Source organism: Muscardinus avellanarius, assembly GCF_963383645.1.
Source record: "Muscardinus avellanarius genome assembly, chromosome: 16".
In the NCBI taxonomy this organism is placed as follows: Eukaryota; Metazoa; Chordata; class Mammalia; order Rodentia; family Gliridae; genus Muscardinus; species Muscardinus avellanarius.
This window is the reverse complement of record NC_137802.1, coordinates 55263322-55280571: the sequence shown is the minus strand read 5'-3', so window position 1 is coordinate 55280571 and position 17250 is coordinate 55263322. Positions and strand designations below refer to the sequence as shown.

The 17250-nt window shown below is 52.0% G+C and overlaps 1 protein-coding gene across 1 annotated transcript; it reads right to left on the bottom strand.

Moving 5' to 3' along the window:
• Nucleotides 1–11120: 11120 nt before the first annotated feature.
• RPRML (reprimo like) lies at nucleotides 11121–11483 on the bottom strand (the record flags this gene model as incomplete). Its single annotated transcript, XM_080712161.1, has 1 exon — nucleotides 11121–11483. One exon carries the CDS (start codon nucleotides 11481–11483, stop codon nucleotides 11121–11123), a length of 363 nt encoding a protein of 120 aa, XP_080568287.1.
• Between the last annotated feature and the right edge of the window lie 5767 nt (nucleotides 11484–17250).

Sequence of the window (17250 nt, the reverse complement as noted above, 5' to 3'; positions counted from 1 at the left end):
TCCATAAATGACTAATGGCCTTTCAACAACACTTAGAGGTGTGTATAACTGGCTCCCATTTGACAAATGGAGAAACTGAGTCTTGAAAAAATGTCACACCGATACTAAGGAGTAGACACAGGGCTGAGTCTAGGGCTTCTTATGCGGCCTCCACGCTCCCCTTCATTGGCTTCTGGGGTCCAGCGTGGGCATCAAGGGTTGGAAACACAAGGGATTTCAGAGCGAACCACGCTGCCGGACCTTCCTGGCATGAGCTCCCGTACACTTTCTCCTCTTTCTCTTTTTATTCCTTACTACCAAGGAGGAAAGTGAATTCTGGAAAGATGACCAGATAAGCCGGTGGATGACATGGTTGGGGACTCTATTATAGTTTGACACATTTCCTAACAGGCACTAATTATCTTCAGTGTTCAGTTGTCATTTGAGAACCTGTAAATGCCACATCAGCCCACTGCCTCTCGCCTCCCAGACAAAAGGACACCTGTTCTTGACAAGAAAGTGCCTTGTTCTCCACCAAACATCACACTGGAGAAGCCTGGGCTTCAGGACAGGTGGGGAAGGACCCTTCCCTCCCCAGAGCCCAGGCAAGCTTCTGATGTCTCTGGGCCCACCAGGTGTTAGGGACCAGCTAGTCCCTGCCTCCGTTTCACAGATGAGGAAAGACAGGCCCACACAGAGGTGAGGCTTCACTAGAAACCCTGACAGTAAATATTAGGCAGGCGAGGACACGGCTTCAGGCTGTTCCTGTGGTGCTCTCTCAATGCCATGGCCCTCTGGAGCCTCTTCTCTAGCTTCAAATAAGTTTCTGGGCCTCTTATAGAGGTGTTCTGAGTCCAGCAGGCTCCCGAAGTACTGAAAACAGCCAGGATTTGTTGAGAACAGGACGCGGCCCAGGAAGTCAACATTCAGGACTTCAGCACCACGGACAGCAGCAAGGTCCTCGGATCCAGAGTTTGAGCCCAGATCTCCAAAATGAACATCTCCCACTCTTGGGAATGACAAGAAGAAATTGGAAAAAAGGGGTGTGGGGGGAAATAAATCAAAAGAGCACTTGGCCCTGATGGGAAGGTCTGTGATCTGGCCTCTAACTGCAAATTCTTGAAGGGAGCATCCTACTTCTCTAAGGTGATGTGGCCTTTCAGAAACAATTTAGTTACCATGGCAACCTCATTCCAAGTTTCATCTCCATGGCAATTCATTAGAGTTTTTCACCCTCTGGTATATAGACATGTGACTATCCATACATACATCCCAGAAAACTTGATATAAAATCACATTTTCAAAGTGGAGTATCTCATTATCCAAGTCTGCAGTCAAGAGCAGAACAAAGCACATTCTAGGTTGGACAGAACTCAGGGCACAGAGAAATGACCCAGCCCGTCTCTGGGGCAGCTCTGCCTTCTCGCAGCTACCACAGACCTCTCCTAATCGCTAGAGCTTGCTGCGTCTTAAATGCACCATGGACACTAATAGTCAGTCTCTCTCTCTCTCTCTCTCTCTCTCTCTCCCTCCCTCCCTCCCTCCCCCCCCCTCTCTCTGGTGGTACTGGGGTTCCTGGAAGCCCTTCTACCTCCGGGCTACACTCCCAGACCTATTTTATACTTTTTTATTTTTGGAAACAGGGTCTCTTAGCCAGCGCGGCTGACTTCAAACCTGCGCGATCCTCCGGTCTCCGCCTCCCAAGCGCAGGGATTACAAGCATGCGCTACCATGCCCGGCTAGTCTCTCCTTTTCTGTGTTGTCTCTAGCGCCCTGTTGGTAGGAAAGGCTCAATGTTGCCCAAGCTAGTGAGACATGCTGGGGTGAGGCGGGGGGAGGCTACTCCTTCTGACTACAGCCTCTGCAGCACCCCCAGGGGTTCCCCTCCTGCCTCCCTTATCCACTACGTCCCAGTTAGGGCACCCCTGCAGCTGGTAGGCAAGGTAGCAAGAGTGTCCAGAGAGGAGACAGCCACTGCTTGAAGGTTGGTCCTACCCCATCCTGTCACTGAGCCTCAGTTTCCTCTATTTTGCATTGGGAGGGTGACAAGGGACCCTCCCCATCCTGCCCTGCAGAGGGGCCAGAGCTGCTTTCCTGAGCCCAGAGACACTGAACATCCACGGATGCCGGCGCCCCTGCTCTGGACTCTGGCTCAGCTCTCGCCTGGTGGCCAGAAGCTCAGTTTAGCAGTTGAAGATGGCAAGTGATTCCATTCTGTGCCAAGGAGAGTGTGCTCAGGAGAAAATGCCTTAACATGGAGTTATTTATCGGACAAAAATAAATAAAGAGGCTTGGTGGTGCATGACGAGGAGACAGAGATGGCCCCACGCTCAGGATTTCTAGGCTTGACCTGTGAGTTTAAACTTACAGGCTTGCGAGGCCCCACCTCCTTTCCCATTGTAAGAGAAGTGCTTGTTACCCTTCCCTTGCACCCCCTCATGCCAGCTCTCCTCCACTCTGCATCCCTCCATCACAACCCCTGCCCCAACCACCCCGATGGTGCCATGTGAGAAAACAAAGACAGGCTGCGAAGGCAAATTCATGGGACCAGGTCCTAGGCTGCCGTGGCCTGGTCATACCCGACCCCTCTGAGAGCCCATGATCTTGTCTGTAAGCCCCAACATATAGGTTTGCTGTAAGAATTAAATAACAAGGTGTTTACAAAGTGTCTGGCTCACAGAGAGAATTCAGTAAATACCAGTCTCTCCCCATGTTGCCCCTTCTTCATCTCCCTCATTTCGTAAAGGTGATTGCAGACGCCCTCCTGGAGCATGCAAATGCTTTCTGCAAAAAATGATCCTGAAACTAGGCGTGGAGGCGGATGCTTGTTATCTCAGTATTTGGGAGGCTGAGGCAGGAGGATCACGGTTTGTGGCCAGCCTCAGCTACTTAGTGAGGCCCTTTGCAACTCAATGAGACCTTGTTTCAAAATAAAGAATAAAAAATAGGGCTGGGGTATAGCTCAGAGGTACAATGTCCCTGGGTTCTATCCTCAGTTCCACAAGAAAAGAAAGAAAGGAAAAAAAGAAGAAAGAAAGAAAGAAAGAAAGAAAGAAAGAAAGAAGAAAGAAAGAAAGAAAGAAAGAAAGAAAGAAAGAAAGAAAGAGAGAAGAAAAATTGGGCTGGGAGTGCAGCTTAGAGGTAGAATGCCCATGGGTTTGATCCCCAGTACCACAAAATAATAATAATCATCATCATCATCATCATCATCTTTTTTTTGGTGGTACTGGGGTGGAACCCAGAGGCTTTCTACCTCTGGGCTATACTCCCAGACCTATTTTATATTTCATTTAGAAACAGGGTCTCACTAAGTTGCTGAGAGCCTCACTAAGTAGCTGAGGCTAGCTTCAAACCTGTGCAATCCTCCTGTCTCAGCCTCCCAGGGGTGGGGATTACAAGCGTGCGCCACCACGCCCGGCTAATAATAATAATCTTTAGACAGCTAATGGGAGAGAAGCTGGGACATGAGGACATTAAATATGGTCAGTCATCAGCTGAGATTTTCAGGCACAGGCGCCCATTGGAGCCGCTCCACTTCCCTGAACAGAGGCGCAGAGACCTGGAAACTACAAAATGCCCAGTAATAGGGATCCGTTAAATAAAGTGTGATATGTGCACAAGGTTTAAAAAACAGGTTGAAAGCATTAAAATGATGTGTCTATGGCTATTAATTCCTGACATGAGACTTTACCACCATACATTGTCAAGTGAAAAAACAGTGCCGTATACATGTTCAAAATAGAACATATACTATGAGAACAGTTTTGTAGACAAAAAAATCTCCATCAATTCCTAAACAGATGGAAAAATACATCCAAGCTATTCATAGCAATTCTTTGTAGGATATAGGATGGTGGCTACTTTTTGCCTGTGGTTTTTGATACTATAAGCATTAGTGACTGCTGGGCGTGTAGGTGCACACTTGTAATTCCAATACTTGAGAGGCTGAGACAGAAGGATTGCAGGTTTGAGGACAGCCGCAGCAAATAGTGAGACTCTCATGAACTTAGCGAGATCCTGTTTTAAAATAAAAATTTCAGGCTGAGACAGGAGGATTGCACGGGTTCGAAGCCAGCCTCAGCTACTTAGTGAGGCTTTCAGCAACTTAGTGAGACCCTGTTTGCAAAAAATATATATAAAAAGGTCTGGGAGTATAGCCCGGAAGTAGAAAGTCTCTGGGTTCCACCCCCAGTACCACCAAAAAATAATAATAATAATAATAAAATAAATAAATAAATAAATAAAAATAAAAATTTCAAAACTAGAGCTGGGGCTGTAGCTGGGAGGTAGCATACCCCTGGGTTCAGTTCTCAATGCCACAAGAAAAAGAAAGTCATAAAGACTTGAGTCATAATTTTAAAAGTATGGTGAGGTTGAACTCTGCGGTTTTTGTGGTCTCTTCTGAGCTGGCATTCAAGCACCTGGCTTGGCTTGGCTCCTCCTCAGGCTGGGTCTGTGACTCGGCGTCTCCTGCTGGCCTGGTCTAAAGACATCCTTTCTTGACCTTGAACCTCACATGGATCCAGATAGAACTGCCCGTGCACTTTAAAACACTTTTTTCCCCACTTAATTCACTGTGTTTTCCAGAATGTCTCATATACTTTCTCACTTAAATTCTCCAGCCACTCAGAGTTATCAGTTAATATGCCCCATTCTACAGATATGGAGACTGAGACTTTGGGAGGTTGGCTTTCTCTGACAGCTGGATACTGTGGCCCAGGCATTCTGGCTCAAAGGCTTGTCTCTGCACGTGCCCACCCGGCCCCCTTTCCCTCATCCAGCTTTCGCAGAGTGATCATTCTCAGTCCAGGAGTCGGGGCACACCCTGGTGCCTCCCCCGCTGCCAATGGCGAAGCTTGGGGAGGTAGAGGGGCAGGGCCCAGGGCCTGGCCTTGAGGAAGCTTCACCCTTCCAGTGATGCCTGGGATGGAGCCGCAGAGGACGCAGGCTGCATGTGGGGAGGGAGGGACCACCCCGAGGCGGGTAGCTGCAGCTGCTTTCTTCACAGCCCCACCGTTGTCGCCACCCTCAGAGTGTGTGTGTGTGTGTGTGTGTGTGTGTGTGTGTGTGTGTGTGTGCATGACTAAACCCAGGGGTGTTCTAATTCCGAGCTACACCCCCAGCCCTCTTCATTTTTTTGTTTTGAAACAGGGTCTCGCTAGACTGCCGAATGTCTCACTAAGCTGTTGAGGCTGTCTTTGAACTTGTGATCCTCCTGTCTCAGCCTCCCAAGTACTGGGATTACTGGCTCCTCCTTCCTCTCTCACTTCTCCCTCCCTCCATCCCATTTCCTCTCTGTTCTCCCTTTGTATTTCTCTTCTTTCCCCTTCCCTTTTCTATCTTCCTCCTCCTCCTTTTTTTTTTTTTTTTTTTTTTTTTTTTTTTTTTTTTGGTGCTGGGAATTGAACTCCACCCCCAGCCATTTTTAAATTTTTATTTTGAAACAAGGTTTCACTAGGTTTCTGAGAATCTCCCTATGTTACTGAGGATGGCCCCGAACCTGTGACCCTCCTGTCTCAGTCTCCCAAGTACTGGGATTGCAGAGACACCCTACTGTGCCGGCTTCCTAACACTCCTTTGCTTTTCTGTCTAACGGGAATAAGGAGACATCCTTACATGGAGCCGGGCTCTTGGCCAAGGCAGAGGGGAACCTGGGACAAGAAAGGACCGCAGTGAGAGGGGTGGCGTTGCACACAGCATCGCCAGGGTCCTCGCGGAACTTCCGCCTTGATGCAGCCCACCGCTACCCACGCTCCGCAGGAAACCAGCACGCTGTTTAATGTGGCCGTTGGTGACAGATGCTGGCCTCTGCCCATCTGGCTGCATTATTGTTGACATCCAGAACTCATCCCGGGCTTTCTGCCAGTCATTCCCCTGCAAAGTGAGCCCCAGGAGAAGCCCAGGTTTACCTGTCTCAGCCTCCCAAATGCTGAGATTGCAAGTGTGCACCACCACCCCCGGCCAGTAGAGGATAGACATGCCTAGTCTATCATAACAGCACTGGCTCGCGCTTGGTAAGACCTGGGTTTGCATGTTGCCTCTGCCACCCGCTAGCTGAGGGTGAGACCTCAACCCCCCTGCCTACCCTCACAGCCAGATGAAGATCTTCTGAGAGCTGGTTTCCTGACTCTTGCTTCTTTTATTGTTGATGAAAATTGTTGAAATCTAGTGTTCCCGTGGACTAGACTCACCCTTACCATGCACTGGGGTGTACCTATCAGAGGACCTGAGTTTAGGTAATAGAGCTATCACCGCAAGAGGAAGTAGGTGCTGCCCCAGGACGCTGCACCCAGCTGCCATCTCAGACACCTGAACACCTGGCCTGAGCTGCCAATCTGGACACATGCTTTGTGTGACAAGAGGATCACGAGCTCCACTCAAAGGACACTATCAGAACCCCCCCCCCAAAGTCCTTGGTGGTGCTATTATTATTATTATTGTTATGCCTTACTGGGGATTGAACCCAGGGGCATTCTACCTCTGAGCTACACCCCCATTTTTTGTGGTACTGGGGATGGAATCCAGGGGCATTTGACCTCTGAGCTATACCCCCAGCCCTATCTTTTTTTTTTTTTTTTGCAGGTCTGGAGATGGAATCCTGGGGCATTTGACCTCAAAACTACACCCCCTGCCCTATTTTTTATTCTTTATTTTGAAACAGGGTCTCAGTAAGTAGCTGAGGCTGTCCATGAACCGCAATCTTCAGGTCTCAGCCTCCCAAATGCTGGGATTACAAGCCTGCGCCACCACACCCAGCTCTATTATTATTATTATTATTATTATTATTATTATTATTATTATTTTAGTCTTTTTATTCTTGAAACAGGTCTCACTGAGTTGCGAAGGGCCTCGCTAAGTAGCTGAGGCTGTCCATGAACCGCGATCCTCTGGTCTCAGCCTCCCAAATGCTGGGATTACAAGCATGCGCCACCACACCTGGCCTCCACCCCAGATCTATTTTTTATTCTTTATTTTTAAACAGGGTCTCACTAAGTTGTAGAGGGCCTCACTAAGTAGCTGAGGCTGGCCGCGAAACGACGATCCTTTTGTCTCAGCCTCCCAACTACTGCGTTTACAAGCATGCACCACCTGCCTGGCTACCCTATTTTTTATTCTTTATTTGGAAATAGGGTCTAAGTTGCAGAGGGCCTCACTAAGTAGCTGAGGCTGGCTGCAAACCCATGATACTCCTGTCTCAGCCTCCCAAGTACTGGGATTACAAGCATGCACCGCCACGCCTGGCTCAAGTCCTTGGTGTTAAATGTGTGCGTGCATTCTGCATGCATTCACATGCATGACCGTGTATACCTTTTCACCAAAACTGGAGTGCTGGATGCAGAACATTCTTGTCCATACCCACCACTTCTCATTCTTCATTCTTTCCCCCTTGAAACCGCCAACACTCAAGGATGCTCTCAATCTGCGGCTGAGTTGGAGTGCAGGGAGGGTGATTCTCAGCAGCCATGGCTGCATATCCCTCTGTGTGAATTTGGCTGAGACAAGCAAGTGGGGAATTGAGCAGATCTGGTGATGTAAGCCCCCTCCTGTCCCCTGGTCCAGAGCACATCTTGCTGGTGAGGGTACAGCAGACCGAGAAATACATCCTAATTCAGAGCACAGGACACTGAGGGCTTGATCTGATCTCTGAGACATGGAACCAGCTACCCCCACCTTGAGGCTAGTGCCGGGCCTGCAGGGCCTGCAGCCGGCAACTGGACTCATGCTCACCCCGGCACGGTACGGAGCCCGTGGGAGATTCACAGCTGACACCGGCTGAGCGAAGGCACTCGAGCAAGGCCATCAACTGAACCTCAGTTTCCTCCCCATAAACAAAATGAGGGGGATGGCTGCTCCTCTCTCTGACCACGGCCCTAGCTGCGTGACCTCAGGCAGCCCCTTTGGGCCTCAGTTTCCTCACCTGTGAAATGGGGGTCAGAGTGAACCCTTCCTAGCAGGGGTGGGACCTCAGTGCCTAGCACATGAGGCACTAGACATGTTATTTCCATCCGTGTATGAAAGTGCTTAAAACTCCAAAAATGTTTTGCAAATATGAATTCCCATTTTCTGTTCAGGGATCCCATTTCAGAGAACCAATTCTATTTGACTGAGAAAGAGTTCAGACAAATACTCAAATTGCTAAGTGCAGTGGTTCGTGCCTGTAATCCCAGCACTCAGGAGACTGAGACAGGAGGATTGCAGGTTTGAGACCAGCCACAGTAACCTAGCAAGACTCTCGGCAACCTAGTGAGACCCTGTTTCAAAATAAAAAAATAATAAGGGCTCAGAGGTGTGGATTGGAGGTAGAATACTTCTGGGTTTAACCCTCAGTAACACACACACACACACAATTAGCAATGATCATAATAATTATCTTATTTTTTGCGGCACTGGGAATAGAACTAAGGGGCATTCTACCTCCAAGCTACCTCCGGGCTACAATCCCAGACACCTATTTTTTATATATTTTTTTAATTTGGAAACAGGGTCTCTTAAGCCAGAGAGGCTGGCTTCGAACCTGCGCAATCCTCCTGTCTCTGCCTCCCAAGTGCGGAGATTACAAGCATGCACCACCACGCCTGGCTCATAATAATTATCTTGAGTGTCTATTAAGCGCCGGCTACTTTACACGTCATCGGAACTGGTCCTATTTTGTAGATAAGGAAACAGAGGTTCTGAGAGGTTGAGCTACTTCTCCAAAGCCACAGAGCTAGGACGCTGAGCAGCCAAGATTTTAGACTAAAACCTTAGGCTTCTCTCCTCTGAATCAGCCCCTTGTGCGATCTGGCCCCTGCGTTCTGGACAGGCCTCCTAGGAGAGCTCTTGCTCCCCAGGGGTTGGGAGCTGGACAAGGCTCTCCATCCTCCCGGCACCCAAGGCTCAGTAATCCCATCCAGCGTGGGAATGCTGTGCCTCTTTGGCATCCATCACTCATGACTCAAGAGTTCCCGGCACTGCCTGAAGTTCACATGAGGTGGCTCAGTTAACATCCTGCAGGACTTCAGGGTCTCAGAACCAAGGAGGGCTTCAGATACGGTCCCTCCACCCTTCCCAGCACCTTGTTCCTTCTTGGAGCGTGAGCTTGTGTGTGTATGTGTGTGAGCGTGCATGTGTGCCTAAGTGCACACTTGTATAACATGGGATGGAGGGTCAAACATGCATGCTAGTACACAGACATGTCTTCACTATCCCCCTTCCCCGCAAATCTTCCCAAGGCTCTTCTTTGCCTGTAAATTTGGGAAATTTAACTCTTGAAAAGCCCCCTTTTGGCTCCCATCCTATTTAGAAGCAGATCATTTTATTTAAAAAATTCTGATAGTGTTCATCTAAGGAGCAGATCATTTTATTAGAGAAAATTCTGGTGGTGTTCACCTAAGTCAGCCAGGCAGGCTAGAGAAGACGTGTTCCTCTTGCAACCCACTTCGGGTTCATTACAAGAGCCTGCAGGTGTCTGAACAGCATTCTCCGGGCCATCTGTGCCACCTGGAGCCAGGTGTCCAGGTGGCCTGCATCATCAAAGGTGTTCCCCTGATCAGCTGGGCCAGCCGCTAGTCACACCAAACCATCCCAGACCCCTCCCTCCACACTGCGGACTTGTCCCAGAGACACTTAACAAGCAGTGTCTAGTCCCCTCCTCACCGGTCCGGCCTGTCCCACCAAAAGAACCCACAGGTCTGAGAGGAACAGCAGGATGCAGAAGGGGATGGACTTACTGCCGTGTGGATGATTCTGACCACAGAAGATTGCCCAGGAGCCAGGAAGACCCCAGATCCTCCAGTCAGTGGCCATCTATGATTCTGCTGAGATACTCCCCCTGTCACCTTCTCCCCTTATGGAACTGAAGAGGTTTTCCCTACACCTCTCCTCACAGAGCCAGGAAAGGCTTCGGCCATCTTCCCTCTCCTCCTCCTCCGTTTCCACTCACTGCAAAAGCGAGAGGAGTGGGCGAAATCCATTAGAGCCCCCCCAAAACCTCCCAAGTACAGGGGTGGCTGAGTGATGGGCACAGGGCTAAGGAGGAAGCAGAGGCCACGAAGCCGGGTCTCCTCTCAGGTCACCCAGACCAGCCATTTGCAGATGGCAGAGCTGCCCCCTCTCCTTGGCCAGCAAGCCCCGAGGTTCTTACTGCGAAACCTCGCTGTAAGGGAAGGTAGCAGCCATGGGATCCAGTTGGCACCTACAGGAGGCCGTGGGTTTCCAGCCACTGAGGCATCATATAATGGTAAATTCCAACCCCCGGGAGACATGGCAACCAGAGGCCATTTTCTCCACTTTAACCCTCCTGGAGGACACAAAGAGACTCCTTCGCGGTGTAGTCGCCTACCCTGTATAACATGCAGCAAAACGAGCCCTTAGGTGGGGCTTTTGGTGTGATCACTACTTTCCAAGCTAGATTTAATTTTCCCACTCCTCCGGCTGCCCAGTTGAATTTTATTTTTTCACTATCACGATATATTAATTTTACTGTTTTCCCCTTTTGTGGACTTTATTCATTCACTGATTCGTCGTCCCACCACCACCACCACCACCACCACCACCACCACCCCGTCTCACAGAAGAGACTCAAATTTCCAATGATTTAATTAATTGCACCAACTGTCTGGCCAGACGGAAGGACCTGCCTCCTACGCTGTCGGCATAGAAAACAGTTCCTTTTTCCTTTCCCGGCTTGGGAGCCCCAGAACTAACACCCGCCGTCCCCCCCCCCCGCCCCCCAGCGACCCACAAAACGGCTCTGGCCGGGTCCGACACTGCTGGCCACTAGTCCGCCGGCCTCCCCCCCCCGCCCCCGGCACGCCCACCCTCTCCCACACACCCCCGCAGGCACAGGTGGAGAGCTGCCGGACGCCCCGACGGCTGCTGTTTTATTACGAAATGTCTTTCCAGAAGCGAAAGCAGGCCGACAAGCTCAGGGAAGCTCCGGTTCTCGACCCCCCCCCACCGCGCTCGTGCCCTGCCCCGCGTCGCCCCCACCTGCACCCCCAGGACTCCCCCGCGGGCGACCCCGGCCGCACGCAGCTCCCCACGCACGTCCACCGGCCCCGAGCTTCTTTTTAAAAAAACACAGCTGAGGACCCTGGGCCGTGGGAGTCCTCTGCCGCCGGCGCCCCCGGGGAGGCTCGTCTGTCCTGCAGCCGCGGCGCTCAGTACAGCCCCAGGATGGCGGCGCCCACGTCCTTGGAGGGCCGGCGCTCCTGCACCAGAAAGTTGATCATGCTCTCGGACTTGATGAGCAGGTTGCAGCCCAGGAAGAAGACGCCGAAGACCACGGTGAGCGACAGCACGCAGACCACGGCGATCTGCGCCACGCGCGACACCCACAGGCTGCGCTCGTCGGGCGCCAGCCCCGCGGGGACCCCGTCGCTGGCGGTGGGCGGCGCGCCCCCCGGGCAGCAGTCCAGCCAGGCGCCCAGCCCGTGGCTGCGGTTCCCCAGCGCGGCCGCGGCGCCGCCGCCCACGCCGCCCACCTCGGCCACGCCGCTGCGGTTCAGGAAAGTCGCGTTCATCGCCGGGGTGCACGGGCGGCTCTCGGGCGCGCTCGGGGCCTCGGCGCCTCCGACGCGGGAGGGGAGGCCGGCGGGAGGCCGCCCACGCGCTGACCCCGGCCTGGGCGCGGGGCGGGAGGCGGGCGGGAGGAGCGCGCAACAGGCGGTGCGGGAGCCGAGAGGGAGCGCGCAGCGGTGGCCCAGCCGGAGCCGAGCCCGCCCGGCGAGCCGGACACGCCCAGGCCACGCCCCGACCGCCCAGGCCACGCCCCGAGACCGTCCAGGCCACGCCCACCCAGGCCACGCCCCGCGCGGAGAGCGCGAGTCCCTGGCGGAGGCCCGAGGGTGGGAGGTGCTGGGTCGCCTCCTCTGGCCCGCGAAATTCGACCTTTTCCTGCAGCAACTCCTGTCGTGGGCTAGAAAATCTTCCCAACGTGCCCGTTCGAGGATTCGGTGCCCTTAGCGCGCCAAGTTCCTCTGGAAGCCTGTCCTAAATCTGGTCTCAGCTCTTTCTTTTAGCCGGGGTAGGCTTTTCCTAGACATCAGAAGAGGAGCCGTGACCCCGGCGTGGCCAACTCCGCTGGGTAGTGGCCGTGGGTCTCTCTTCTGTCCCGCACAGCCTCGGCAGAGGACCTTCCGGCTGCTTCCCTCCCCTCGCCCCTCCTCGTGCTGAGAGTTGAAGGGTGTCGCTTGCAGAAATGTTCTCTGCCTCTTCTCCTCCCTCCACCTCCCACTCTGCCCCCATTTGATTTTTTAATTAAAAATAAGTTATTAGCCAGGGTGGAGGCGCACGCCTGTAATTAGGAGGCTGAAACACGAGAGAGAGAGAGAGAGAGAGAGAGAGAGAGAAGAGAATGAGGAGGAGGAGGAGGAGGAGGAGGAGGAGGAGGAGGAGGAGGAGGAGGAGAGGGAGGGAGGAACTGGGGCTTAGGGGAATGAAGGACGATTACCCCAAAAGTATCCAGAGCTTGCTATAGCAACCGACTCCGCCTCTGTCACTTGTATTTCACAGAGACGCAAAGGCAGGCAGAGCAGTGCGAAACTTCACCCGGCTTTGGGTGCACCCCGATGGGGGCTGTAGGGACTCCCTAGAGGACAGGCTCCCTAGACTGGTTAGGAGAACATGATTACTTTCCCAGTTGATCCTACTTCAGAAGTAGGGACAGAGTTGGGACATAGTCCATTACTGATGAGGGCTGGTTGCTTCGGTCCTGGGCTTTTGTTGCAGGTTCCTGGTCAGCGTTCTGTTTTCACACACAGTCTGGCCACTGTTTGTAGATTCAGTCTCTTGGGCTCCTTCGTGTCAGGTCTGGGATCCCGCCCCTCCTGGACCTGGCCAGGCTCCCTGCCCAGGGCTTTCGGCTTCTGCCTGTCCCTTCTGTCCCACTGGTCCCAGCAAAGTTTGGTTGCAGCCTGATGTATATTAACTCTTAATTCTTTTACAGCCCTGACAGGTAAGTGCATTTAGTGATCGATTGCTCCATCAGTCTCCACAAACTGAGCAAACATTTAGCCTCTCACGGTTTCCAAGGGCCCGGGATCTATAGCCGGGATGCCCCTGGCTCCGGGACTCCTGAGGCTGTGGCCAGGGTGTTGTCCAGGCCACAGTGGTCTGCCTGCTGGTGGCGGTGGGCGTGGCTCAGCACTGGCCAGAGGAGCCGCAGTTCCTTGTCACTGGACCTCCTCACCCATGGGGTGCTTGAGTGCCCTGGTGACAGGCCAGCTGTCTTGCCTCAGACTCACTACTGGAGGTTCCTGGGGGTTGAACTCAGAGGCATTCTACCTCCAAGCTACACCCCCCTTCCTATTTATTTTATTCTTTTAATTTTGAAACCGGGTCTTGCTAAAGTGCTGAGACTGGCCTCAAACCTGTAATCCTCCCATCTCAGCTTCCCAAGTACTGAGATTACAGGCATGCTTCACTTACAGTCCCTCTGGAATTATTTTATTCTTTTAATTTTGAAACAGGGTCTTGCTAAAAGTGCTGAGACTGGCCTCAAACCTGTAATCCTCCCATCTCAGCTTCCCAAGTACTGAGATTACAGGCATGCTTCACTTACAGTCCCTCTGGAAGAATGTGCTGGAAGGTGGGCAACCGGCGGAAGGGAGAGGAACAGAAGAGTGAGACTGCAAAATGAGCCCGTTAGCTCTCTCTGCAATCGAATCCTCGCTGAAGGCGTAAGCCTCGTGGAAAGAAACCCTTTGCCCCATTTGACAGGTGAGAAAAAATGGGACTCAGAGAAAAACTTGCCTAAGGTCACAGTGCTGATTAGGGCGTAGCCACGATTTAAACCCTCCTATCTTACAACCAAGCCCAAACACTCTCTAATGGTGTGTGTGTGGGGGGGGGGGGGTTTCTTCATTATTATGGAAAGACTGGAAGCCCCAAGGCCTAGGGAGGGTCTTGGGACTCTAAGGAGGTGTCTGTCAACTGGGTTCCCGCCCCTTCTCTAGTGACAAGAAATCAGGTGCCATGGTAGCGCACGCTTGCGATCCCAGAATTCGGGAGTCTGGGACAGGAGAATCACGGTTTGAGGACAGCTTCAGCTACTTAGTGAGGCCCTCTGCAACTTAGTGAGACCCTGTTTCAAAATAAAGAATAAGAAAAAATAGGTCTGGGGTATAGCTCAGAGGCAGAATGCCCCGGTTTCCATCTCCAGTACTGAAAAAAAGAAAAAAGAAATCAGGTGCCTCTGGGCCCAGCTGCCACCCACACGGGACTATTTTTACCCTCTACCTCAGCGGCTGTCTGTATCCCCAAGCTCTGGAAAGGCCATCTGGGCAGTCTGGCTCTCAGGAGTTGCCACCGGAGACCACATGCCCTGGCGTCCCCACAGCTGTCCCTCTGGCACGCCTAGGCCATCGGGGTCAGTAGGTAGTCCTCTTCCTCAGACTTGGAGGGAAATAAGCCTTCCCAATTAGTACCATTGGCTAGATGGACCTATGGGAACTAAATTGTCTACATCCACAGGGTTTTTTTGGGGGGGGGCATAGGGGAGGGGTGCTGGATATTAAACCCAATAGCATTCTACTTCTGAGCTATATCCCTAGCTCTGTTTATTTATTTGTTTAGAACAGGGTCTCACTAAGTTGCCGAGGCTCTCCTCAAACCTACAATCCTCCTGTCTCAGTCTCCCAAGTACAAATTTTTCATGGTCCTAGGGATTGAAGCCAGCACCTCATTCAGGTAGGCCTTTTTATTTTTTATTTAATTAATTTATTTAATTTGCAATGCTAGGGATGGAACCCGGGGGGGCATTCTACCTCCAAGCTATACCCCCAGTCCTATTTTTTAGTCTTTTTATTTTTTGGAACAGGGTCTCACTGAGTTGCAAAGGGCCTCATTAAGTAGCTGAGGCTGTCCACGAACCACGATCCTCCGGTTTCCGCCTCCCGAAGGCTGGGATTACAAGCGTGCGCCACCACGCCCGGCCTTGGTTTTTATTTTGAAGCAGGGTCTTACTAAGTCGCCCAGGTTGGCCTCAAACCTGCAATTTTTCTACCTTAGCCTTCAGTGTAGCTGGGATTCCTGGTGAGATCCTGCTGCACCTGGCTCAAAAGCAGACATTTTAAATTGTTCACATTTTAAACAAGGTTAATAGAGCACTCTTTGCATGCACCATTTTAATAAAGAGGTAAGGATGACGTTATTTGCATATTTGACTGTAACTTCCTCCCCTACTTAGAGAATTGCAAATAGATGGTCATCACATGACAGTGTAACTGAGATGCCTAGAGCCCTGGAACAGATTTTGTTTTGTGAAGTGGTTTCCAACAGCTCCCCCTCTAGGATCCTGTTTACACTATTCATTTCGCTGGCAACTCTTCCTGGAACAGGCAAAGGTTGCCTTCTGCCCAGTTCCTCTCCAAATGGTCTCACGTTTCAGATTGGCAGAGGGGAAGTTAATGGCATTTTATTGCATCTGGTAGAGAATTATAATAAGCACAAGTTGCCCTGCTCAGCCTTTGCCCCCAGTGAGATTGCCCCTGCAGGATGCCTCCTGCTCTCTATCCTGCAAGGGGGTGGCAGGCAGGCGGAGGCCCCCAGGCTCTACCCCAAGCAGCAGAAGGAGCGCCTGGGGGAGGGGCTCTCTGCAGCAGTGAAAGGGACAGTGCAGGGTAAGAGACAGCTGAGAGCAGAGAAGGGTGTCACAGGTGCCCTGGAACTTCATACCCCAACCTCCTGCCACCTGTCCGATTTATGTTTTAGAGGTCATTTGGATTTCAGAGATCTGGACTCTATTGCTGCCTCTGTTTCTAGCTGGTTCTGTGACCCTGGACAAGTCAACCATCCTCTCTGGGCTTTTTTTTTCGGTACTAGGGATGGAACCCAGGGACATTCTACCTCTAAGCTATACCCCCCAGCCCTACTTTTTTATTCTTTATTTTGAAACAGGTCTCACTGAGTTGCAGAGGGCCTCACTAAGTAGCTGAGGCTGTCCACAAACCGCCATCCTCCTGTCTCAGCCTCCCCAAGTGCTGAATAAAGGCGTGCGCCACCACGCCTGGTTCTCTGTGGGCTTTGAGTGGCTCCTCCATTCATCAAGGGAGCTTGATCAGAAAACCCCCAAAGAAATTTTATTTACATAAACTTATCAATTGGCCAGAGTCTTTCTTCCCCTACTCTGTGCATGGATAAGCCTGGGACCCAGACCCCGTGCCTGCTCTGCTCCTAAATCTCTGCCTGGATCTCGTTAACCCATCTGTCAAATGAGGAGGCTGGTCACTATTTCCATTCCCCAAACCATGCTCTCTGGATCAGTAGTTCCGGGAGGTCTGAAACAGAAGAGACACTGACCTGAATAGGTTTCTTTGCTGCCGGACTTCAGCTCCTGGTGTGCTTAGTAAATGTCTATGGGAGATGCAGTGTGTAGCATGGTCAATGGGACCTTTTTTCTTTTTTTTTTTTCCTCTAGCACCAACTGATATTCTATATTCTAATGCTCCCTTCAGCACAGCTTGGGAGATTCCCCATGACCTCCCTAAGCCTCAGTTGTCTTCCCTATAGAACAGGGATGGCGATGGCAGCTGTCTCCTACAATTGTCGGGTAGGTTAACTGAGGTAAGGGCTGGAAGCAGGCCTGGCGCAGAATAAGTGCTCAGTAAATGGTGGGAGCTATTATTTATAACACGGTCTTTCCTTTCCTGCTCTGACATTCTGTGCTTCCAACGGCAGCGTGTAATTAAACTCCAAAGCATCTGGCTTCCCGAGGAGAAAGAGCAAGGCTGGAGGAAGGAAAGAGGAAGAGGATGCTCCTTCTGGGTTGCCCGTTTGTGCAGCAGCCTCATGCCACGACGGGAATGTGGCAAGACGGACCCCCAGGGACAGGCTCCGGCAGCCGCGGCGGTGAGCCCATTGTCCCCCGTTTGCTTCCCACAGCACGGGGAGAAACTGAGACTGCAGAGGAGAGGGAGGCGACGTCCGCACTGCTTTATGGTTGCTGTGGTTTGAGCATGGCTTGAGGTTCCCCAGGGGTCCACGTGTCAAAGGTGTGGTCGCAGGGTGGTAGTGCCCGCAAGTGGTGGAACCTTTAAGAGCTGAGGCCTAGTGGGGGCTCCCTGGGCCCTGGGGGGCCCTCAGAGGACACGGGGTGGTTCTTTTGTGACGCAGCAGTAGTGCTGGCCCGGCCCTCCCCTCTCTTTCTACCTCCTGCCTCTCTTTGGGTCCACTCGCTCTTCCAGCACTCCACCATGACAGGATGCCACCCGCCATCCTCCCTAGAGGCTGGACAGTGGGACGCCTCATCTTGAACTTTGAACCTTCAAAACTATGAGCTAAATACACTTC